At 35.6% G+C, this 26,089-nt stretch overlaps 2 protein-coding genes across 6 annotated transcripts in view; both read right to left on the bottom strand.

Moving 5' to 3' along the window:
* Nucleotides 1–3,890: 3,890 nt before the first annotated feature.
* On the bottom strand, nt 3,891–9,796 carry LOC128984427 (uncharacterized). Its single transcript, XM_054403746.1, has 4 exons — nt 9,703–9,796; nt 5,579–7,243; nt 4,534–4,591; nt 3,891–4,368 (listed from the first exon to the last, which is right to left on the bottom strand). The coding sequence occupies exons 1-4, from the start codon at nt 9,794–9,796 to the stop codon at nt 3,891–3,893; spliced, it is 2,295 nt and encodes a 764-aa protein (XP_054259721.1).
* A 5,758-nt stretch (nt 9,797–15,554) lies between these two features.
* The window catches only part of LOC128987486 (brain tumor protein), a 331,844-nt gene continuing 321,309 nt past the window's right edge, over nt 15,555–26,089 (bottom strand). For all 5 annotated transcript variants that reach the window (XM_054408351.1, XM_054408349.1, XM_054408348.1 and 2 more), the window contains one exon: nt 15,555–24,725. In XM_054408351.1, the coding sequence (XP_054264326.1) occupies nt 22,184–24,706 (2,523 nt within the window). In that variant the 5' untranslated portion in view covers nt 24,707–24,725 and the 3' untranslated portion in view covers nt 15,555–22,183. The remainder of the gene's footprint in view (nt 24,726–26,089) is intronic.

The following is a 26,089-nucleotide window of genomic DNA, read 5'->3' as shown; positions in this document are numbered from 1 at the left end:
ACCTTGTTCAACAAGATATGTCCTTTATTTCAGCGTATGCCTAAGGTCCAGCGTTCAATGGATATCGTAATCGTGGACATGCGAGGGTCGTGATGGTGATGTGAGGTTACATGGATCATATAGAGTGTTGAGTGTTTTGCGTACATTTTTGTCAAATTCTGGGAACAGCGTGGATAGGCCTACGCCCTACAGTGAGTCATCACTGCCGCTGCAGTCATTGGCCGTCGGCTACACCTGCACGTCACCTGATCTAGTGATCTAGCGCTAGTAGTCCTGCTACCGGCTTTGATTACTGCATCGTGCGATCCTACTGCTAACATTCGCCAGTAAACAGTTTACGTCGTTTCGTATTTTTTCTGTCTATTTGGGTTTCTTCTGCATTATGGGAAGAGTCTCGAAAAAAGGCAACTTATTTTTGAGTGCTAAACGCAAGAAAAGATGTGTCAACGTTGGCCTGATGAAATGGCGCCTTGAAAGGAAATTACGATACGCCTTGAAAGCTCCAACGATAGCTGCCTGGAATTTTTTTCCAGGCAGCCATCGTTGGAGCACACTCAAAGAAGGTGATTTTTCTTGGAGTACGCAATAAGTACTGTACTATCTGCGCCAGTGCAACTGAGAAAGGATTACCTGCATCGCCGCATCCATGCTACAAAAACTTAACAGGTTCTTCACCCAGCAAGGAAGCTGACATTATTTTCGAAGGTTTTTGTAGTAGTATTGAAATGTATGGGGCCATTTACGGGACCGTCCTAGCTGATGGCGATTCAAACGTCTACAATAAACTAATCGAATGTAGGCCACTAATAAACTTTTGGCCACTCAGGCTACTACGTCATAGTGATGTCAGCTCTGCCCAGGGGGTAAAATTCCAGGGGGATAAAATTCCGGCGACCCGCTGTGGAAACCTCGTAAAGACACTACTGTATAGTGATGTTGATTGTTCAGCGTCAAGATATGGAAAAGAAAATGAACTTAATGCCATAACGAAAATTGAAGAAGTATTGGGAGTAACTGTTGAAAAGTGCGGATTGTTCATCGACGAAAACATCCAATACTTAGGCGACAGTCCTGACGGTCTAATTGGGAATGATAGCATTGTTGAGGTTAAATGTCCAGAGTCATGCAAAAACTTAACCCCAGAAGAATCAATAAGATCGACAAAGTTCCCTTTCCTAAGTTTCAATGAGGACAAAATAGAAATAAACAGGAAACACAAGTTCTTTTATCAGATCCAGGGACAACTTCACATATCAAAACGACAAAAATGTTACTTCGCCCTGTGGACACCTCATGGAATAAAAATTGAAGAAATCATGAAGGATGACGATTTTTGGCAAAACCAGATGGAAGAGAAATTGAAAAGGTTTTATGTGGATTGTATATTACCAGAATTAGTAGATCCCCGTCACCCCAGGTCCATGGAAATAAGAAACCCAGTATATATACAAGCTGCCATCAAAGAACAGAAGCAAAAACGAGACCAGAAAAATAAATTACATTCAACAACTTAGGGACGTCCTGAATAAACGTGCTAAAAATTACTTTTAACATTGAATTTTGAAAATAATTTAGTGATTAATTTAGTTTTGAAACCTTCATTACTGTGATTGGAACAGATATTGTATAGTTTATTCATTACGATTTGTTTTTAGCGAATTTCCCATATAGGGAATAAGCTATTTATATTAATGTATTGACTATTGGTTGTTGTATGTTTAATTTTGTAACTATAATTAGGTAATCGTTAATCTGTAAATATACATCATGGTATTCATACAAGCTTACCGTAAAATGCGTTAGGATTCAATAATATGTGAAATGTTATTGTACTGAATTTTTCTTAGAATATATTTCAATACCTGTACATAAATTAATTTACTTGCCATTTTGATTTTTTTTATTATTGTTATTTGCTGTATTGTAATTTACTACCAAGATAAAGGCATTATTATAATTATTGTCATGACAAAGAGAGTTTTTGTATTACATACATATAGCATATAAAACATTGAAATATTGTTTGTTACCATCATTGGGTGTGTGTTGTAACTCTGCAAACAATTAACAGAAATATCTTCAGTAACAAAATGGTGGCTATGTTGTTAACTCCTTAAAATATCCTGGTGTGGTACTGTACTGTTTTGTTCCATTGGAATAAATTTGTTTACTATTTTCTTTTATTTTAGAAGAATAAAAGAACAGAGAATATAAACTTTTATTACATGGAATCATATCAATGAAATTAGTAATGCATTTAAAAATAATGTATCACTACCATTTATAATATACAAACTCTCTTCATGTTTCTTGAACATGTACAGTAGAGTATTCTAAGACCGACGCCAGGCAGGGCAGGGCGATGGTACTGCGCGGACTCGTGGCAGTGCGCGTGCGGTGACGGCTAAAATAACGATGTTTTTAGAACGGCATGAATACTGACCCCGCACCGCTCCCCGCTCACCCTCATCTACCACCCAAGTCATCCCCCCCCCCCAAATCGCAAACAGAGCAAAGGTGATGATGCCTCTTAAGAAGTCCTCTGAGCCAGAGTGATATGCAGCAATGTTTGTATGTTGCCGCGCGGTATTTGCAGGAGCTCTTTTGGTTTTAACGCAGTGGATGTGAGCCCTGACTGCCGCGTGGGACATGAGTATCCCGCCCGGCACGCCTAGCCGTCGAGTAGCAAGCGCCTGCATTTTTAGAATAGGCCAGGACTCAGAGGACATCTTAACTCTCGCCTACAGTATGTAGGTTTTGTGATGCTTTATATTTTAGACATGTTAACTTTTTTATGGATGATTTCATATTGTATCGGAAAAACTAATTACAAAGTTTGTTAACAAATTACAAGTCAGTGATAAGTTAATTATTATCACGTAAAAAATAGATCATTTTCAACTTAACTCAGAGTAATAGAAAATTTTTAATAATTCAAATATACTAGAATACTAGAGAACCCGTGCGGCTCAATGAGCCGCATATAGTATAAAACATAACGCGGAGGAATACGTTATGCTTAAATTCGAGTAATTCTAGTTACATCTTAAAGTTGTTTAAACACTTGTTAGGAACTAATTTTAAATATCTCTATTTGCGCCGTCAAGGCTCACCTAGATTATTTCTGCTCTCAGTTTTAACTGATAACTTCTAATGAATGCTAAACAATCTGTTTCAATTGGAGTTAACATGTAGCAACAAAGTTTTTCGAGCATTGAGAATTGAAGCAAACTGTTGCCTTACTGATAACTTACTGATAACAACCTGTGTTAAGTAATTTAAGTTGGGTCATATTTTATTTCTTTGATTTGAGACTTCGCCTAAGCAAACAAATTTTCTCCGTAGAGAATCCTGAAAAGTGGGGTGATATCTACCATTTCATGTGCTCCAGATTTTACCCACAAACTCTGGGTTACCAACTGGACAGCCATAATATGCTTTGAATAGGCTAAAGCAGCAACACCATTGAAAGTTGGTTAACGTATTTTAACGTGTTGTCTATCAGTCACAGTATATGCCCCGCATCAGAACGTTCTCACGTTGTTCAGTGGAGTTTCTCTTAATACCTGTCCCAAAGTTTTGAAAGTATGGATTCATTTGTCGAAATAGGATAGCAATTTTCATTTTCTCTTTTGAACAGCGTTTATTATTTAGCCTCTCCTAAATCATAAAAATAAACTTGACCATTGTTGTAGATTGAATGAATAAAACCATTATAAACGAAATTACCTTTAGTTAGGCTTTATTGAACATAGAATCTACCATGATATAGAACTAACAATATGAAACAAACTAACATCATAGTAAACAAAAACAACTTCTAAACATTTGAACAGATGTTACAATGTAGGCCTACAGATAGAAAGGAATTATATGACATTCTTCCCCTCCTAGCTGACATAGTCTTTTAGATACAAAGGCGGGTGTTTACTTCTGGAGCTTCTCCTTAGAGCAATCTGGTCCTGATTCAGTCTTTCCTCGTCTTGGAAGATAGGCTCAGGTCCAGCATCAACTTGAGAACTTCTTTCATTTATTTGTAGATTGGTGTTTGAGTCTTCTTCATGTCGTAAATTGGTGTTTGAGTCTTCTTCATGTCGTAGATTGGGATTTGAGTCTTCTTCATGTCGTAGATTGGAGTTTGAGTCTTCTTCATGATGTGACACTTCTCCTACAGGTGCTAATTTCCTGGAACTCACTGTAGTTTCACGGCCATCTGCATATCTTATGTGAGAATACTCAGGATTCCCCTCAAGGAGCAGTACTTCTTCAACGAGTGGTTCGTATTTCGAGCTCCTGACAGGCCGTTTCATGAGCACTGGACCTGGATTCATGAGCCAAGATGGAGTTGTCTTACCATTACTAGATCTTCTAGAAAAGAGAAATAGTCTTTCATGCGGTGTTGTATTTGTTGAAGTACACAATAACGACCGGATAGAGTGCAAAGCTTCTAAATGTACTTTTTCCCAATCAGATATGTCCAGATTTTTACTTTTAAGTGATAGTTCGATTGTCTTCCATATAATACCAACATACCTCTCAGCTTGTCCGTTGCCCTGAGGATTGTAAGCTGTTGTACGACTGGTAGCAACTCCTAGTGAACATAAAAATGATTTTAGTTCTTGAGACATAAAACATGAACCTCTGTCAGAATGAATATAAGCCGGTACTCCAAACATTGAGAACAGTTCCTTAAGTCTCAGAATAACAGTCCTAGCAGCTGTGTCTTGAGTAGGGAACGCGAATGGAAATCGAGAGTATTCATCTACGACTATTAAAAGATAACGATTTCTACTCTTGGAAGGAAGTGGCCCTTTAAAATCTATATTCAGTCTTTCGAATGGTTGAGTAGCTTTAATAAGTTGTCCTTCATGTTTGTGGAATCGAGGTTTTACCTCTAAGCAGGTTCGACAGGAGGAAGTTACTTTTCTGATCTCATCCAGTGAATAAGGCAAGTTTTTACTCCGAGTCCAATGATACATTCGAGACACTCCTGGATGACATAAAGCGTCATGTAGTGATACAAGGTTTGATAAACTTCCTTCCATCGATGAACACACCCTGGATAAAGCATCTGCTGTTTTGTTCTCTTTTCCAGCTCTGTAAATGATCTCATACTTATAACAGGATAACTCAATTCTCCATCTCATTATTTTATCATTCTTGATTTTGCTTGCATTCCGATCACTGAACATGAATGCTACAGATCGTTGGTCTGTTATAAGGCGAAAGTGTCTGCCTATGAGATAGTGCCTCCATTTTCTTAACGCTTCAACTATTGCATATGCTTCTTTCTCAATAGATGAATGTTTCTGTTCCGAGTTAGTAAGTGTTCTAGAGAAAAACGCTACGGGTCTACCATCAATAGTCAAAGCTGCTCCTATTGCATGATTTGATGCATCAGTTTCAACTGTTAACAACCCATCACAGTCAATCGAAGAAGTTACTGCATTAACAATGTCTTGTTTAAGTCTTTGGAATACACATTTAGCTTCTTCATTCAGTTGAAATGAACTTCTGTTTAAACAGCTCACCTTCTCAGAAAATTTAGGAATGAATTGTGAATAGTGGGAGAACATACCAAGAGCTCTGTGAAGAGAGTTTGAGTTGGTTGGAATGGGAAGATCTCGAAGTGGTTGCAGACGATCTGGATCTGGTCTTATTGATTTATGACAGATTACATAACCTAATAGATGGATCATGGCTGTAGAAAACTTGCATTTATGTTTGTTCAAGGTAAGATTATATTTGGAAACAGCTTTCATAAAATTGCTCAAGTTCCTGTCATGTTCAGCCTGATCATTGCCACAGATTGTTACATCATCCAGATAGACCTGAACACCTTCAAGTTTTTCATAAGTGATTATGTTGGTTAACGTACGTTGAAAAGCAGGGACACCATTACGAACTCCAAAAGGCACTCGTGTGAATTGGTACAAATTCCCGCAAGCTTCAAATGCCGTGTAAGGTTTGTCATTTTCTGTTATTGGGATTTGATGATAGGCACTCTTAAGATCAATAGAACTATAAACTTTGTATGAAGCTACTTTGTTGACTATGTCATCAATCCTAGGGAGTGGAAATGCATCAAGTTCTGTAAAACGATTAATTGTCTGTGAATAATCGACAACCATTCTCCGTTTGTGGTTATCTGATGAAACAACAAGGACTTGTGCTCTCCATGGAGACCTGCTTTCTTCAATAGTACCCTCTTTTAACAGTAATTGAATTTCACTTTCAATAAACTGTTCGTCAATTGCTGAGTGCCTTCGAGATTTTGTTGCAATAGGCTTACAATCTGGAGATAGATTACGAAATAGTTCTACTGGCTCAACATTAGCTAAAGCCACACTACATATGTTGAGGGGCGACTCTTTTCCTCCAAATTGTACTTGTAAACTTGAGTGTCTTTTTAGAATGTCATGTCCTATAATAATGTCAGAACATAAGTTTGTAAGTACGCTGAAGACCACATTCTTGTAAGTATGATCTTGTAATTTAAGATTGATTTTACAGTACCCTTTTATTGAAGAACGCAGAGTTGTGGAAGCCATTGATACCTCTCCCCCATTACATGGAATGACAGGGATGTTGAATCTAAGTGCTGAGCTTTGATTGATAAAACTACCAGAACTACCAGTATCTATAAGAGCGTATGCATCGACTCCATTTAATTGTACTGGGACTACAGCTTTACTCAAACACGATGGTACTGAGGCAATACAATTTGACTGATGGACTGATGCCTTTACTCTAGAAGTTGGTGTTTTGGATTTTCTACATACCTTTTGGTAATGACCTTTAATGCCGCATCCTCTGCATATAGCTTCTTTAGCTGGACAAACAGCTCTATTGTGTTTCTTAAAGCCGCAGAAGTAACATGTCTGATTGAGTGAACACGCTATATTTTCTTGAGATGGATACGATTCTGGCTTGGCAGCAGAAGGTGTTGGATCAGGACTGGACAAGTATGGATTCTTTTCAGTGATAGGTTTTGAGGCTGCAGCGTTGATTGTTGGTAAGCACTTGTCTAAGTTGTACTGTTCAGAGTGATATTTAGCAAGTTCGAGTGATCTGGCTTGAGAAACTGCTTCATCTAAAGACAAAGTAGAGCTTTCCAACAACCGTTGACGAATGTGAGGTACTAGCAAGCCAGCAATGAATGTGTCTCTGATATATTCATCTCTACTTGAAACAGCATTGACAGCTTTAAAGTTACAATCTTTGGAAAGTCGCTTCAGATATTCTACGTATCAATGCACTCACCAGACTCTTGTCTTCTGATTCTTAGTTTATGACGTGCATAAATTTCATTGACAGGTTTCAAGTACAACATTTTTAACACATCAATTGCTTGTTTGTATGTTTCACAGTCATTTACATATTCATAAACGGATGGTGAAATGAAATTGGTTAATACTTTAAGCCTCAATTCTTCACTGATTTTACTAGTTTCAATAAGGTTTTCAAAAGTGTGAAACCAGTGTTTCCAATCTTGACTTGCATTGACTTCATTAGGATTGGCATTAAATCTTTCAGGTCTGAGTATCCGTTCCATGAAAAAAGATTGATGTATATTTTAATAAAATCTTCTATGTTCAATAAATTGTTGTAGATTGAATAAATAAAACCATTATAAACGAAATTACCTTTAGTTAGGCTTTATTGAACATAGAATCTACCATGATATAGAACCTTGTGTTGCTTAGTCTATGATAGAACTAACAATATGAAACAAACTAACATCATAGTAAACAAAAACAACTTCTAAACATTTGAACAGATGTTACAATGTACAGATAGAAAGGAATTATATGACAACCATAACTAATCGATCGTTGCATACATAAACACAAATTCCTTCACTTATGTTTGGTCTAATATTGGCACTAAAACTTTTAATAGTAAATGAGTTTTTGAAACTTCTTATTTTTGACTTGAAATGTCTGGATTGTGTTGGTGAATTCAGTCAAAAACACTTTGTATATAATTGTTAGAGGAACTGGCAACAATAGAAGTAAACAATCCATTTGCATATTTTCTCAATTGAAGTAGAGCGAGTAATACAAAAGTTTACAATAAAAACATAAGGTCCATCAAGATTTGGTATAATCTTACTACTTGAACTTATCATAGTCAAGGCATTAATATAGTTTGTACTAAATGTTTTGAAATATCTGGTCTGTCAGTGTCAGAAGTTAACATTTCTTGCATGCATTCATTTTATCTGACATTAGGCAAGTTTACTTTACCACCGTGACAACACTATGTGCTTCATATATTTTTTCACTTCCAAAGTAAGTTGCATAGCAGAACTGGCAAACATTATTCATCTCACCAAGTGAATGTGTATCTGGATGGGTGTCTGTTAGACCAGACCTTTCATTATCTACTCTCCTCATATGCATTAATTGTCTCCTCCTCCCGTTTCCAATATTTATTCTTTGAACTTAAGGCATTTTCTGTTCTTCCAACAAAACTGATTAACTGTTTAACTTGGTCTTAACCTACTGAATATTACAAACATTAATATTTACTAGTAAACACGTTGCTCGAAATCGAGCAATTGCAAAGAAGTAAAGTAGTTATTTAAAAACAAATAAAAGTCATCATAATTTCCGATGAGTTTAAATAACTCAACTCATAGATTACGTACCTAACAGTTCCATATAATCAACATTTCTTGTAAATATTTTATAATTTTTCAAAAGCTGATCTGGTTTTTTAAATGTTTCATACTTATAGCCGTATGAGGTTGTCTGTGTTGATCTTCGTCAATGATAATGTAGTCTGCATATGGTACCACCCATTGTCACCAGTACGTTTACAAATTTCAGTCAATTTTTTATAGCGATAACATTTTGTTTACTTGACTAAGAACTACCTGATTTTCTGCATAACCTCTCTGTCGCAATTTTATTTGCATCAATTGGCATTCATTTGGCTAGTTACTGTTGTTATATGGTAAATTATACTTACCTGAAAAAATGCAGAATTGAAAGGCCTAATGTCGTTCAGATGGTTTTTTGTTTCCCTTAAATGGGAATAATGTGAATCCTTCAATGAAAGTTTTATTAAGGTTTCTTGGATGTAGTCGCATTCTTTTAAAATCACTTGACTTTTATAAAACATATATTTAATGATTAATGTCCTTGCCGTACCACTTTAATTCAGACTTAAAGGGATTTCCTTTGCCAGTAAAGTTAAGTCCATGTTTCCTACAAAATAGTAGCACTTTGGCTAACATCCTTGTTCATTTTTGTGGGAATATTCATATTGTAGCTGTAGGTGTTCTTCATTATATAGGTTGATAACGATAGTAATTTCTTTTTCAAATCTCTATTTCTTCTACTTGGTGGCGTTCTATGAGTTTGCTATGTTTCAACGGTTAACAAATCGGTTCTTTCAATGATTTCTCAAAAAATACAGTACTATGTCAATTCATTTTTCTTATTTGGTAAAATGTATCAAATTGTCCAGGCTTTCTTGATTTTTTACATTGTAATATGTAAAATTTACATTAAAACAGTAAATATTAAATTTCAACAAAATCAGTAAATGTACACAATGAGCGCGTTCTGGGAACATGTACCGGTGCACTGGTGCCGCACCGGTGCAAAAAATGTGTCGTTCTGGGAGACCGGTGAGTTAACCTAGCAGACAGCTATTTCCTCTTTTTCCTCCACCGGTGCAAGATTTATGCACCGGAGAAATTGTACGGTGCATAATACAGCGGCGGCCTCTGATTGGTCAGTTTCTTGGACAACAGCTTGCAGCTAAGGCAAGATGGCGGGTCCATCGAATAATGTTCATCAGTTTTATAGGTTATATTACGTAATGAGTGAATAATTTATTCAATTTGATATCACGTAATAAACTAACAATTTTCAAATAATTTATTACGTGAGGGCAAGTCTGTTTGTTTGATTTAAATATTATGAAGCAAATAGTTGGTGGATGTGTAAATTATAATTCAATGTGTACCGTAAACCGGTGCATAACCGTTCTGGGATACCAAGACTCTTGCCCCGGGGCGGTACCGGTGAGTAAGTCACCCGTTAATCTGCATCGGTGCACCGGTACATGTTCCCAGAACGCGCCCAATGTGTTTCATTGAATTGAAAAATAAATAACAGCGATTACAGCTGATCAAAATGTAAACAATTATGTTCTTCATAAGGATAACATGGGAACTTTAACAGCCACTGGGGCAGAGCCCAAGGGACTTTTTCAAAAATGTAAGGTCAATTTGCAAATCTACGCAACACGCTCTTTCCAATGAGATGTCAATGGATGAAATCGGTTAAGAAATGGCGGAGGAGTTCAACCGTCAAAGTTTCATGTAGCGTATTCATTAAATAAATTCCCAAAAAGCTAATGAGTTTCTTATTATAAACAGCTGTTTTTTTTTCTTTTTTTCTTCCATGTATTTCTTATGGGGAAAACCCGACCTTTGAGAAGGTCTCACGCCCTTAAGAGTAGGAATTTTAAAATTCTAAAACCTTATTGCAAAACTACATTTTGAGACAAATCTTTTGACACCTTAAACGTTAAAATTGGTCTACAAATAAGGGAGGAGTTGCGTTAACAAAAAACGCAAAAAACTATAAAATAGATAACGGATTTTGAAGTCGACGCTACAGCTGCTAGTTTGTTTTAAATTATTTTTTATTTAATTTTTTAAGAATTCAATTACAGAATGCTTTCTTTATGCATCTACTAACAGTCAAAGATTACCTTTAATACTTTACTTTACCTCAGATTAGCAGATCTTTGCTGTTAATAAATTAACAGTATATCAAATACCTATAGAGCTGACTATTCAATTTGACCTAACAATCAATTGAATTCATTCTTTCACTCTAACTGATGAAGCAAAGCAAAATTGAAATACCAATTAACTATGATTTGTCTGGGTAGCCCAGGTGTTATAATAGTGCTTGCCTTCAACTAAGAAGTCGCCTGTTTGATTTCAAGCAAAATATTTACTGGACCCAAATGTTAATTACATTATTTGTCATTATGGGCTGTGAATTAGTGATACTATGTACAAAAAAAGGCAATGTATAGATCAAGAGACAGGAACAAGACCATGATTTGGAACATTCCCTTACAAAAACCATAAAATGCCAATGGCGCAAATCAGGGCCTCTGTAATAAAATTGGGCCCAGAGGCATAAGAAGTTTTAGCCTTGTTGGGGCGCAAAGAAGAGAAAATTCCCCCACAAGGTAGGGTGAAAGGGCACAATTGTTGCTCGGGCCCATAGCCCAACCAACCCTCAGGCTTGGCGTAAACAACGCCAAAATAATAAAAACTAGTGTACATGTTGCTCGAAATCGAGCAATTGCAAAGAAGTAAAGTATCTAGTAATTTAAAAACAAAAAACGTATTTAAAGACAAATAAAAGTCACAATTTCCCATGAGTTTAAAAGACTCATAGATTACGAATAAACAATTCTTGTAAATATTTTATCATTTTCCAAAAGCTGATCTGGTTTTTAGTGTATTCGACAAATGTTTCCCACTTATAGCCGCATTAGGTTGTCCATGTTGATAGTTACTGTTATAACGTAAATTATATTTACGTGAAAAAATGCAGAATTGAAAGGCCTTATGTTGTTCAGATGGATTTGTTTCCCTTAAATGTGAATATTGTGAATCCTTCAATGAAAGTTTTATCAAGGTTTCTTGGATGTAGTCATATTATTTTAAAATCACTTGACTTTTATGAAAACATATATTTAATGTCCTTGCCGTAACAGTTTAATTCGGCCTTAGGGGGGTTTCCTTTGCCAATCATCATAAAGTTAAGTCCGTGTTTCCTACAAAATAGTAGCACTTCAACTATGATAACGATTGTATTTTTTTTTCTCTGTTTCTTCTACTTGGTGGCGTTCTATGACTTTGCTATGTTTCCATGGTTAACAAATTGGTTCTTTCAAAGATTTCTCAAGAAATACAGTGTACTATGTCAATTCATTTTTCTTATTTGGTAAAATATATCAAATTGTCCAGGCTTTCTCGTTTTTTTACATTGTAATATGTACGAATGTAAATTAAAATTGTAAATATTTAATTGCAACAAAATCAGGAATTGTACCCGTGTTTCATTGAATTGAAAAATAAATAACAGCAATTAAATTATACAGCTGATCAAAATGTAAACAATTATGTTCTTCATAAGGATAACATGGGAACTTTAACAGCCACTGGGGCAGAGCCCAAGGGACTATTTAAATACCCCCGCCGCAGCAAACCTGCAGACTTAGCGAATTTCCATTTGCCTCATTGGATTTACACTAAAATGTCTACTTAAATATATCACTTTTATTCCCTATTTAAATAGAACTAGTTTAACGAGTACTTAGGTTTGCTGCAACAGGGAGGGTAAAAAAGTGTTTTTTAATGTAAAATGTTAATAGGTACTGTAGTTTAGTAAGAAATTAATGTATTTTCCAAATTTGATCAAAATATGTTCATAAATAAGCAAACTACAACAGTTGACTTATTCTCCATAAGAACAACATCGCGAATTTTAAATTACAATTTTTTGAATTTTCTCTGTAACCCTTAGGCGCATAATAATGCTTCAATATACTAAATTATTTGTTTCTTTAAGCTCTACATAATGGTTTGGAAAGTAATTGTGAAATTTTGTGTTTTTAGGGTCAAAAATGGGAAAAACCTATTTTTACCCCATAAAACCCCCATAAACCCCCATTCCCATAGTCCGATCATGCTGGTTCGAGAACTCATTCAAGTTTATCCTGCTTTACACCTTTAAACCAAATTTCATCAAAATCGGACAAAAATTACTCAAGTTATCGCGTTCACGGACACATATGTATATATATATATATATACATGTATAAAAATTTTAACGAATGGTGTTTTTGGCCTCTGGAGACATCAAAATGAAAAAGGAAATCGGTCCCGGGTCTAGGTCTTACCATGCCACCTATGGTAATAGCTTACTTCCCTATAGGGAAATTCGCTAAAATGTAAGGTCAGTTTGCAAATCTACTCGACACGCTCTTTCCAATGAGACGTCAATGGATAAAATCGGTTTAGAAATGGCGGAGCAGTTCAACGGACAAAGTTTCATGTAGGTATTAATTATATAGATTACAATCATTTCTAATAACTCAATTTACAGCCCACAAGAACGCAATCAAAGGTTGGAGGTTGGAAGTACCCTATAATCATAATTTTTCTTTAACTGTCTAAGATGTTAACAGTGGGAATCTGTAATATACCTCTTGCACTTTCCAGACCCAAACTCAAGGACCCCCTGAATGTGCAATCCTTCATGTTTTTTTAGCTCACAGCCATAGAAATAATTAATAAACACTCCATCTGCCAAGTATATAAGAGAAGTTCTACTGCCACTATTCATATTTAGGGCAGATAAACCTCTTGAACTTGCTGCTGAGGCATCAAGAATAGTATATAACTATAAACTATGTCTGGTATGTTGAAAGGCACCTTTATCTCCACTACTCCACTGATTAACTGTTTCTAGGATAAACTATTTAATCTTAGTGCTAGAGATTTAGAAAAAAAACAATGTAATCATGGTGTAATTAGTGAATTGCCAGGTCCGAGAGTTTATATTTGATAAATGTATTTTCAAATGAAATACAAAAACTATTAGGTACCTTTGCCTCTGTTTCTCCTCAAACTATTCTGTTGAAAGTCTTGTGCCAGAGGAGATGATTTTATGGGACAGGAGATTCAATAACTTACAAATTGTGAATTCTTCTCTTGTCTACAGCCATTGACTTTGGAGTTCTGTTGTAAAGGTGCAGCATATTCCAATCTTTCTTGTCAAATAACGCTTGAAGATATTGATGTTGACAATATTTCTCTAATTTTGGAGTATTTTTTATTGTGTAGCTTACCACAAGTTAATAGCAGGGAATAAGTCAATTATCATTGGTATTTGGTTAAATGGTTAAAACAAAAGTTAAGAAATATAATATGATATAGTAGATGCCAAAACACATTCTTCATGTAGTGGACATGAACATACCATCAAGTTGGCCAAATTTAAGCTGACTCAAAAAAAGTTTTCCAAAATTATAGTTTTTACTAATGAAAAGAATTTATTAAATTTTACTATTCCAGATATACTTTAAACCTTATACATCTGTTCACCAAAGAAACTGTAAATGATTCTTAAAATACAGGTTCTAGTAAATAACCACACTGTTTGTCTATTTTAACTTATACCCATGGACGAATTCTGGTTATGGCGTGATTTTATTATGGATGAGATTTTATGATTTCTGATGAGATTTTGTGTTTCCATCAAGAAACATGTTTTCAAAACTTTTAAATAAAATTGATCCATTCAATGTAGGTAATCCACAGGTTATACCCAAAGTTGTGATCCAGTAAATTACCGGTACCGGTTACCTGTTGTTTAAATAATTTTCGGTGAAGATTTGGATCTTAAAATGAGTACAGAATTGTACCTCTACATCTTTGCGACTCATCCATACACCTTTACTTTTACATCCATCTTTTCCATAGGTGGGGTTGGGGAGTCTAGGAGATAACCTGCAGTAACAGGTGCAGTAACAATGTAACAGGTTACATTGTTTTTTTTTTTGTTTACTAAATTAAAGTACATAAAGGTAGATTAGTTAATTTATTGTTTTTCTGCATTTTTTTTTAAATTTTTACTTTTACGTTTTTACTGCACAATCTGAGAAAAATTTGGTTAACATGTGGTCTCAAAGGACACAGTTTAACGCTCAAGCCCCCCTAACCCAAATTGATGGACGCCCGAGTTTCCATCATAATCAAAGAACCAATACAAAGAACAAATACAACAAAATTTGTTGTATGAGTCGCTATAGTGGGAAGCTTGAAGACAATCTGGTTAGAAAACTTGATTTTGTTTGTGTTACAAAAGGATGATTGCCACTTTCTTTTTCGAATAGTGACAGTTTAGATTCCAATATGAGCCCAAAGATACTTTTAAGACCATTTCCGATAAGACTAGGCAATATAAGAAGCTGAACATGATGTTTTTTAACTAAATGGTCATTCACTTGTACACCCACACACCCAATGTTGAATTTATAAGTAGACTGTCTTTGTCTAAGACAGTATATGCTAAGTTGCAGATTATATGATAACTTATAATTTTATATGTTAATCTTATCTTTTTGTTGTCACTATGTTGAATTGATTATTTCAAAATTTGGTAGGGCTTTTATTTTCAGTCTTTTTGTACATATTATTTAGTTCAATATGTATTTGCCATTACTTCTTCCAGATTTAAAGCACAATACCTGTTTTAGTTTTTTTTTTCAGTGTTTATAGTTTCTAACACCTAAAAATCATTTAGAAAATAAATAAATTTGAATTTTAAAACACAATATTTATTTTGTACCAATAATATACAGTCCAAATTGTCACTGCCTCAAATAACCTTAACAACTATAAAACTGGCTGAGCTGTACAATGTATGCCAGGCTTTATTTTTACAAATAAAAAAAACCTATGCCATCCTATAGACAGCTCCTGAGGTACAAATAACAAGATCTTAGTTTTAATGAAATTTATTTCTTTGTCAACGCAGCCAAATTCAAGCAACGAAACAATATTTAAACACTCGATAAGACAAACATCAGCGACATATGATGACCGGTTCAGATGGCATCCAACGAGAATAGAAAAACTAACTATAAACCAAGTTAGATATGCGTACAAACATTATTATAGGATTCTATTAATAACCTTTAGCATTCACAAGATTAACAACTTTATAAAAAATAAATTCGAAACTCGCTTATAACTGTACTTAAATATTAACAAAACCATTTTGTACCTTTCATTGAGTGAACGGAAAACACCGTGTTTTAGATTCTCGGGAGCTTGGTAACAATATCACCGGGTACTGGGAGCTGTCCCACCCTCCTCCCCCGTGTTTTCTAGGACTGGGTGTCCGTCTTCCCGCTTGAGATTATAATTTAGACACATTTATCGATGAAGGAATTCTAAAACAGATTTTGGTCCCAGAGAGGGTAAGACCTTCCCTGCTCTACCAGAGTCCAGCATTGCGGACTGTGGCAGTGGAGTGAAGGTCGTTGTAGATAGAAGCTAACAAAAACTAAAATACATTTTTTGATTTACTGCAAATTTACATACTGGGGGGAGAAACTCCAGATTTGAAATAGCAACCTATTATTTCAAAATATTGATCAGTAGTAAAATTGGTCCCCAAATAGCATATTGTCATAAACAGAAAACAAGGAGGAGAATGGGGCTCTGCCAGGGTGCCATTGTTGCCCTTACCAGTTATTGCGTTATCCTACTTTAGAACAATGAAGTACACATAGTTTAGACCTATATTCGTTCAAAAATAAATCTCCTAGATGGATAACACTAAGAAATATGATTGTCTTCAAGCAAAAACTAGCAAAGACAACTAAAGCATAACAAATTGGTGGAATCACTTGACTACTTACTTAACAGTCTACTTGTATTAAGATCTATTCTTATTAATGTTAGGAATGCATGTGTGTCACTTAAAATGATCAGAGATAGAAAACACTATCTGGATAAAAAACAAATATTATAAGGTTTTAATTTTGAATCGATGTAGTGTACAGAACTAAATCTAATAAAGATAATTAGTTTCTTGGATGAATTCTAGAAGAAGAGATTATGTTTATTTTAAAAAGTGATCCTGTTACCAAGAAACTCCCTCAATTTGACGACTCAACTATTTTATTTTGTCAAATGGATTGCCACAACTAGTCAACACATTAAAATCTCCACACGGAAATATTTCACAAACAAAACATTAATATCATAACATGGGCAGAATGTCGCAAAAATAGTAATTTCAGTAGAAACATCAGTCTTAAAATTAGTTTTACTGAAAGCATAGGCCTAAAACAATACAATTGTGCTCTTTCACTACTCAACATATTAAAAACCAACTAATTTTTTCTGTGTGTAAATAATTTTATCCAAAACTTCATAAAATAATTTATCAACAATGATTATGGCCTGAACAGGAGCCGAACGTCCAACAATACTACAGCAAACAAACGGAGAATATCCGACACAACGATGATGTTAGGCCATCCAATACAACCGGACGTTGGACCTTAGCTAACAATACAAGCGACGCCCAGCAACGACTAACTGTACATTATTGCAATGTAACCTTAACAATCCCAACAGATATTTGCTTATAATTTATTTATTGATTACAATTTTAATAATAATAACTAGTCATGAAGAAGTCTAACTTGATTCTATGGACAGATTGTACCAGAAGATTTGTGGTGTATGATGAGTAAAAAATGTAATAGTTATCAATAAGGTCACAATTTTGGAGTTATTCAGTATATAGTGTTAAAATTGTTAGTAACACAGTAATTTTTAGTATAACATTAGTTGTACCAGGGAATAAAAAAAAGAGTAAGTGATCATACTAAAAATATGTTCAAGGTTAACAGATAATCAAAAATCATCCCAGGATTTTCCTTTACCTGCTCTTTTACAAATCGAGTACAAAGTAGTCCAGTAAGTAGGAAGAAGTTAAAAAAATCAAATTAAACATTTATCATCGTTGCTGGGCTGTTAAATCTAGGCAATACAATAAACAAACATGTCACTCCCATCTTAGACAAATATTCTATAATAGATAGATATGTCGCCGACAACGTACTAATCTACTCGTAACAATTCTTAAATATAAGTCACACAAGATAACTTGACAAAAACTTTTTAGCAGGACAATTATCATAACTTGCAGTACAAAATATTGGCTTTCACCTTAATGTTCAACATTTTGTTAAAAAGCTTTGATAAGTATCGCTACCGGAGTAACGGCCTTACAAGGACCACACACACACATGCACACAGACATAGATCTACGCCCACCATCTAAAGGAAAGATGGTCCCCGTTAGTTCCTTAAAAAACCTACTTGGAAGAAAAATGGAGATCCAAAGGAGGGGACGTTAACTCGCAATGATCTAACCGCGTTAGAAAAATAATCTACCACACATCAACTCGACTAGGCCTACAGAAGACTACGACACTACACAAAACGAGGAATGCAAGAGCGACGTAACCCGTCAACAGCGATACTAACTACTTACACACACGAGCAAAACAAACTGTACAGAAAATAAAATATAAATAGCATTAACACGGACTAACCTAACAAGCGGATAACGGACGCGAACGTCTGGACTGACTAGCATCTTCTTATCCCACCCCCTCAGCTGTGAGCGATCTTGACATTGAGCACCTCATCCCACAACCACTCGGAAATTGACATGCGACGGTTCAATAAAAAGCCGAGCCAAAAATTTAAACCCTCGGCAACAGCACCCCGCGAAAGGAACAAAGTGTCGTAAACCTAATGTTATATAACATAGAAAGCCAAAATTTACATCGCACGGAGAGTTGAAAAGCATCATTCACTCGGGGCCACCGACAAACATAGAACAGAGAATACAAGTGTGTGTATGAGCCCCACGCGAACAAGACAACAAGGGCTCAAACATCTCAAAATTGGCGTTGTCAATTATAACGGTTGATATAACAAATGCGATAACATATGTGAGACTAACATTTAAACGAGCAAACCCTTAGAAGGGCAACAGTTAGAAGAGTACGAGAGGTAGATTGTACGAACAAGGGAGGCACGAACCGGGTCCACGCGCGTACAATCTCTCACACGGAAGAATTTAAATTTTGCCTCTTGTGGATGGAATGATGTTATAAGATTACTGAGCAAAACTTTTTGATCCAGAAATTTGTTTAACGATAAATAATCTTTTTTATGTTACGGTGTAAAAAGGGAGAAATCGGATTATGAATAATCAACAATCGGTGATGATGTGCGGAGGTGAGCAACAAGGTTATGCTACAGAACTGCTGACTCTAACAGTGATAACAATGAATGAGTGAGAGGGAAAGGCAATTTCATTAATCACAGATTTGTTATCGAGATGTATGGAAAACCTAGAGGCTTGGTAAAAAATTTGAGGAAAGTTTAGAGAAAAATGAAAGCCTATTGATTTTGTCTGCAAATAACAAGTGAGAGAGTGAAATTCTAGGTAACAACAACTATTTTGGTAATACCGGGATAAAGGTTGGTGTTTCCATTCTATACATGCACTATCGATAAAGATGTCGAGATAAAAAATTAAAACATCTCATCGTTCAAACTTCACAATCTCAGACTTTGTTTTTCGACATAAATTTCTAAGGTAACCTCCGAAGGGAGGAAACAAAACTACTAACAAACATTATGTATACAGAGCCCTCGACAGATCGAGAGGAAACATGCAACAACGTATTTGTTAGAGTTGCGCAACACGACATTACTAATTAAATCTAACAACTCGAAACTGACAATTTTTGTTCATTAACCTCAACAAATAGGACTCCTTTTACCTTAAAAATATTTGTTACGGTCAAAAACATTCTTACTCTATAATCGTAACAGACTACACATCGAGTACAAACAAAGTCCCTAGTGACAGCTTATGTTAGTATTAAAATTGGACCTTACGACATAATAACTAGGCTACAAGCACAAAAGCCAACATTAGGAGAACTAGAGTACATTGTGTTCCCTAGTGTAATTGACATGGAATCTGGCTGGCGTTAGTTAGAACTACAGAGTCTTGATATGACGGGAGCTTCACAACAGAACATGACAGCAGAGGGAGAGGGTGGGCAATGGGCATTGGGCAGCTATGATGAGGGCACTGGTGTTCCAAACCCGAAGCAGTACAATATTGTGCGTCATACAACAATATGCAACAAAATATGCTACAACAAATATGTAAATCTATTATTTGCTCAATTGATAAACAATTATCGAAAAAGCAGCATCACAATACGAATTCACAGCTGGAGTCATTGATTAGAAAAGATCGGAGATTAAACGAATAACTCGTCTAAAATATTTACAAAAGTCAATTAGTTTGATGTTTAAAAGAGGGTTTAAGTCAAGATTACCTTAGGGACTCCAGATGGAACCGCATAAAGACTACACAGAGAACATAAACTAAACTAACATCAACACATCCGCTAAGCAATCACTATCCAAAGTATTATAATGTGAAAAAATAAACTCTTTCAATGAGAAGGATACAAACATGTTAAATCTCAATTGCAATGAATATAACACCAGTCGTCAAAACACTACAAGGTAGTTCAAAAAACGGCGATGCTAATCTCAATACTTTCCAAAGTCTAATACTAAAAGCATTGAGTTATGTATATGTTGTGCCCAAAAGAGTAATAAAATAGTTTATATGTATAAAAAGTTTGCCCTGTATTTTAGAGTTCAATTAGCTAGAGTTAAAATGTGAAAATTATTTAGGATTTGTGAAAGATTTGATAAATATGTTATTCTTATTGTCTAAGAGGATAACTAATTGGATAATGAAAACAAGATGCAGTTTTAGATTTGAAAGCGTAAGGCAAATACTTGCATTACAATCACAGCGAATCAACTGTCCGAAGGCATTCCAAAACAAAAATTTTGCAAACTTAAACGAACTCCTAACAAACAAAAATGACTAGATTTGCTTAAGAGTTAAGGAAGGTAATGTTAGTGAGGAGTCAGATAGACTAGCCTATGTTAGTTGAATGGGGAGAAAAAATTTGAACTAAGTAGGAAAAAGTAATCATATATTAAAAACTGAAACATCTTACAACAAAATAATAACTGGAAAACAAAATCTCAAGTTACATAATAATAATAATAATTTATGTTTGCTAACACAAAACATGAAACAAGAACTATGCAATATAAAAACACTTTAAATGCAGTATCGCCAAATGGTATTTTTGGCCTATAATCATCAAAGTAAAATATAAATAACATTCAGAATATACATGCATCAATCCTACTAATGAACTGAAAAGAACATTTGTATCTGTAAAATTCTATCTTTAGGCTTTGAGACCAAATATGTTCATGTTATAAACAACAGAATAGGTCTTTTGAGTAACAAAGAAAGAAATAACCAAGATGGCACAAGGCAAACCCAAGGCTAGAATTTGGCGTCAAGTCGTACAAAATTAAAACATAAACAGCTCAAAGAAACTCTAGTTTCACTTACAATTGCAATAACTCGAATACTGATCCGTATAACTTAACTACAAACTAAACGTAAAAAAGTGTAGTAGATAAGAGTGAGTACACAATTTTAAACAACAATAATAAACAAACACAAATTTTTTCTGCAGTAACTACATATAGTGCCTATCTGACATCCTCTTTGCAAAACCCTTAACTAGTATCGATAAATAGAAATAACAACAAAAGGAAATAATGAACTAAAAATAAAATACTTATTACAGCAAAACATATTATAAAATTTGTTCCGTGAAAAAACGGTTCGGGAAAGCCTCCCTGCAGACATCGCAACTAACTTGTGACTAGGGTGCGTAAGTTCCGCTCAACAATTGTTGGTGTCGCCGGGCATTTAACAAAGGGACAGTTTAACAAAGAATAGGAAAACATACAAACACACACGTTCGTGATGTATTAAAACTATCATTGCTTATCTTTTGTAATCAAACTAAACGAATTAAGAAAACGAGACATTTTGCAATTTCAACCTCGTACTTTAAAACTATACTTACACATAAAAACTAGATTAAAGATTAAAATGCAGTCCTTCGGTTTCCCTCACAGTCTGGTAGTAGCATGAGTTAGCACACGTGTAAAAATATTTAAAATCATTTTGGAAAAGGAGAATCACTATATATCTACTGGGAAAACAGTGCGATGGAGCAGCTGCTTCCGACCTTAACATTAATGAAATAAACCTGTCTCGTCAATAACGGTTAAAAACAATTAGTTGATTATATTACGAAGTGCCTTAAAAGTTATTTGGTCACAGGAAACAACAGTTGTTCGGTATTTACAACAACAATAGTCGGATAACCGACGAGAAACAACCGTGTCACCAACACGGAATGTCTTACAACCCAACAAGTACAAAACTAGTTACAATAAATTATTATCATGGGAAGAGAAGTTTTGGTTGCTTAGAAAGATGAAACAATTTTGACTCGTAATAACATAACCAACACGGGAACATTAACAGTGAGTACCATTCCCGATTCAATAAATGCATAAACAACGTGTTAGGAATGGTTTCGATGAAAGATATGTAACTGTTCACAGGCCAATTGGGGGCACCTGGACATAGCGATAGATGTAGAGTCGATAGTCTTTGCTGGCGAGCACCACTGAGCCGTCATCCATCAGAGCAACATCGAAGCACTGAGCGTGTTTCACTTTAGACTCCAGAGCAGAGACCAGCTGCCCTTCTTGTGTGAAGATGGTCAAGTTGAAGTTGTTGTGGTTGTCAGCGATCAGGATCTCTCCAGCAGAATTTATTCCAACTCCAATTGGATAGTTTGTAACACCTTCACTGCCAATCTGACGAAGGAAGACCCCTTCGTAGTTAAACACTTTGACACAGTGTGCTCTGTTGTCACTGATGAAGATCTCTTGCTTGTCGTTAACAACTACTCCGTTGGGAAACTCAAGATGTTTGGAGCACCCGAACTTCTGAAGTACGTTTCCAGCCTGGTCGAAGATTATGACTCTCATAACCTTGCATTCTACCACTACGATACGTCCTTTGTTGTCCACTGTGACACCGCGAGGGTGTTGAAGAATGTTGGCTCCAAACTTGCGCACAAACTGACCGTATTGGTTGTATATCTGGATCTGATGGGTTGGAGATCTTTCTGTGACAATTATGTCGCCGGAGGTCTTCACAACAGCGACACGGTTCGGGTACAAAAGTTGACCGTCTCGTTTACCACACTCTCCAAACTGGAATTTAAATCTACCTTCTTTATCGAATATCTGGATGCGATGATTGTTTGTGTCTGCCACAATAATATCGTTTTGAGCATTGACAGCCACACCACTCGGTTCTGTAAACTGGCCTTCGAGCACACCAAATTCACCAAACTTGCAATGATAAATCATTTTTTGACGTTTGATTTGAGATTTTGGTGGGAAAATTGAGGTGGATGACAGGAACTTGGAACTGAGATCAAGCATTGGATCACCCTGACTGCTAAGTGAAAGAGTACTCATGTATTCACTTCCACCATTCTGGAAAATGTCACTTCCGCCACTAGACCACTTTTCATAATGGTTGATACCGTTCAAACCCAGGTCACTGATGGAGGTGTTGAATGGTCCCAAGCTGTTGGCACTGCTGAATCGTTTTGATATTATGTTGGATTCGTACTGAGAGTTGGAAGTGGATGAAGAAAGACCGTTCGAGTATGGTCGCTCTAGGACTCCATTCAGCGTTCCATTCAAAGTAACCCCATTGACGGCAGAGTGAAGGGATCCACCGTTTAGACATCCGTTAACAGGCGAAGAACCGTTCATTGTAATGGATCCGTTTGTGCCGGTTGGTCTGGCGATTGGAGGCTGCTTGCTGGTACCGATGACTTCAGCACTAGACCTGACATAGCCGAAGGTATTTCTAACACCCACTTGTATAGCCTGGTAGTTCGAAACAAATTCAAGGTCACAAGCTTGTTGAACGGAAGCATCCGGGGTGTAACAAGTTAGGGCTTGCAATCTGGAGTCCATGAACTTCTTGAACAAAAGACATTCAGTTACACTTGAACATTTCACGAGACGCTCAATGAATTCACATACTTGATAGATTTTCTCAACGGTGTCTTGAGCTTTTTGACCCATTACACTTATACCCATCTGCTTTGCATTGAAAACTCCGTCCAATTCCTTCAGCAAGTCCTGTTTACGCTCCTCAAGCATCGACCGATAAAACTGGAAGGTATCGTTGATCTCGTTTTGAGCTTTATGATATTGAACTTGGAGGCGCTGTGCAGTATGCTCTAAAGTCTTTACCATGTTACGGAGATCTGTTGCCTTATTCTTCCCTTCTTGAACGGTTTGGGTCATGAGCTCAATCTGTTTGGGGCCAGCTTCTGAAATGAGTTCACATTCATGAACTGGGCTCTGATGGTCAAAAAGAGTGCATTCTTTGCAGACAGGAACATTACAAGTTCTGCAAAAATACTTCAAAACTGAAGTCTTGTGTCGAGGACAACCCTGTTCCTTCTCGCCGTTGGTTAAGCCCAACCCTGTCTTGATATCTTCCTTCTCCCCATTTTCAGTTTGTGAGAGGTTGTGGACTCGATGTCCTTCAAAGCAGTGCATGAATTGATGAGCCATTGTACAGTTTTCACACAGGTAGCTCTTGCAGTCCACACAACGAGAGATGGCAAACAATGTTCTACTCTTGCAACTCGTACAGAAGCTGGGGTTCTGGCTTTGTTGTTCGATAATGTTGTTGACAGAAAAGTCCGGGACAAGGTCTGCAACACCTCTGGAGCCCAAAATGGTTTCCACTTGACAGCGAGGGCAAACTATTTTGTTTGGATATTCCTGTTTACCCTCAATACAATCTTTACAAAATGTGTGAAAACAATGCAAGACCTTGGGATTGGTGTAAATGTCATCGCATATGAAACACTTGGTGAGGTACTGCGCTCCGTTGCCACTGAAGGTGCTGCTTACAGATGCTGTAGGAGAAGCAGTGGCAGGCGAGTTGCTCAGCGAGTGGTAGTCGTTCTGATCAATCAGAGATCCAAGCGAGTTTACTCCAGTAAGTGAGTCCAGAGATGGAGTGGGTGAGGCCATCTTCAGTCCAACGTCATCCCTGCAACAAAGGAACAACCATATTAGTCAACAGCTAAACCATTCATTCAAAATATTGATGAATTTAAAAGCAAACAACTGAAAAAAATACATGACATCAACTATAAAACATCATGGCAGTTAATGATTTTTGCTGCAGTATTGTACCGAATGCCATATTATATTTTTACAGCAAAAGATAAATCCGTTTAAAGAAGAAACATTGATTTCAGCAACTGCGGTTTCCAAAAGATGGAGAATTGACATAAACACTCATGTATGTTTTTTGCACAGGATTGAATGCCTTTATATGGCATACTTTTTATATTCATGAATATATTACATTATATACTGAATATATATATATATATATCTCCATTAAGAGAAAAATAAAAATATTATTTTAAAAAATTGTTTGGTAAAAAAAACGAGGTAAAGTTAGATACACATCACTGAGAAATGGATGATGGAAGGCAGCGAATCCAACGCAAACTTTAATATTAATGACCACCAGGTTCCAGCTTTCCATAGCCTACCTCCCGTGTGGCTTACTACAGTAAACTATAGGAGCAGCTTTGATATGATTCAGTCAATCCTTGATAATTCATTCATCTAGTTTTTCTTATTGTTCTAGTCTTCGCCTTAATTTAAACATAAATACCCACATTAAAAAAGACTTGAAAGAAGACACTAACTAAATCTGGTATTAGGTAGCCTAGAGAAGTAGATGGATAATGCTTGGTATTCAAATAAGGTTACTGTAGTACGTAAAGGTGTAATTAATAGATATGAAAAATAAAAATAATATGGCTGGATTAATATTTTCCAATGTTATTTTTTTATATTAAGTTACCAGTATTTTTTTATTGAATTTTTTAAAAATTTTACGTGTAGTTCAACAGTTTAGTTTTTGATAATGTGACATTTAATTGTATGTATCTTTAATCATTTTCTCATGTATTACACAAATATAACTTAAAGCCTATTTTGTAAAAAACATTTTGTTTTTGGTAACTTAAAACTTAAATTTTTACAATAGGCTAAGTTACAGTTTTCTTGGAAATAGCATAATTTTGCATTGTAAAAGATATGGGTGTTTCATAGTATATGGGGCAATACTTGTACCGTACTTAAATTTATTTTGAGCAAATTGAATAAGATGAGGAACAATATATATGGTAGTCAGGGTACTTTCCTGTTAAAGGGATTATGAATTTTTCGATGTATCAAAATTTTATTTTTTAATATGATAAGTTTATATGGATATTAAATAATTAAATAACTGACAACTATGATAAAAAATACTGTTCAGTATCAACATGAACAATTAAAAGATATATGTTTATTGAAATGAAACTGTTCTAAATTAACCTAACCTAACATAAT

This window comes from Macrosteles quadrilineatus, unplaced genomic scaffold (genome assembly GCF_028750875.1).
Source record: "Macrosteles quadrilineatus isolate MER2022 unplaced genomic scaffold, UCM_ALF_1.0 Scaffold_2__2_contigs__length_208266976, whole genome shotgun sequence".
Lineage (NCBI taxonomy): Eukaryota > Metazoa > Arthropoda > Insecta > Hemiptera > Cicadellidae > Macrosteles > Macrosteles quadrilineatus.
This window is presented reverse-complemented; position numbering and strand designations above follow the sequence as displayed.

Coding starts and splice junctions, on each gene's coding strand:
- LOC128984427 (XM_054403746.1), bottom strand. CDS start 9,796: ATGGACCCGCCATCTTGCCTTAGCTGCAAGCTGTTGTCCAAGAAACTG. Junction 4,592..5,578: donor CTCTCTTCACAGAGCTCTTG/GTATGTTCTCCC, acceptor TATGTTCACTAG/GAGTTGCTACCAGTCGTACA. Junction 4,369..4,533: donor GGCAACGGACAAGCTGAGAG/GTATGTTGGTAT, acceptor TCTCTTTTCTAG/AAGATCTAGTAATGGTAAGA.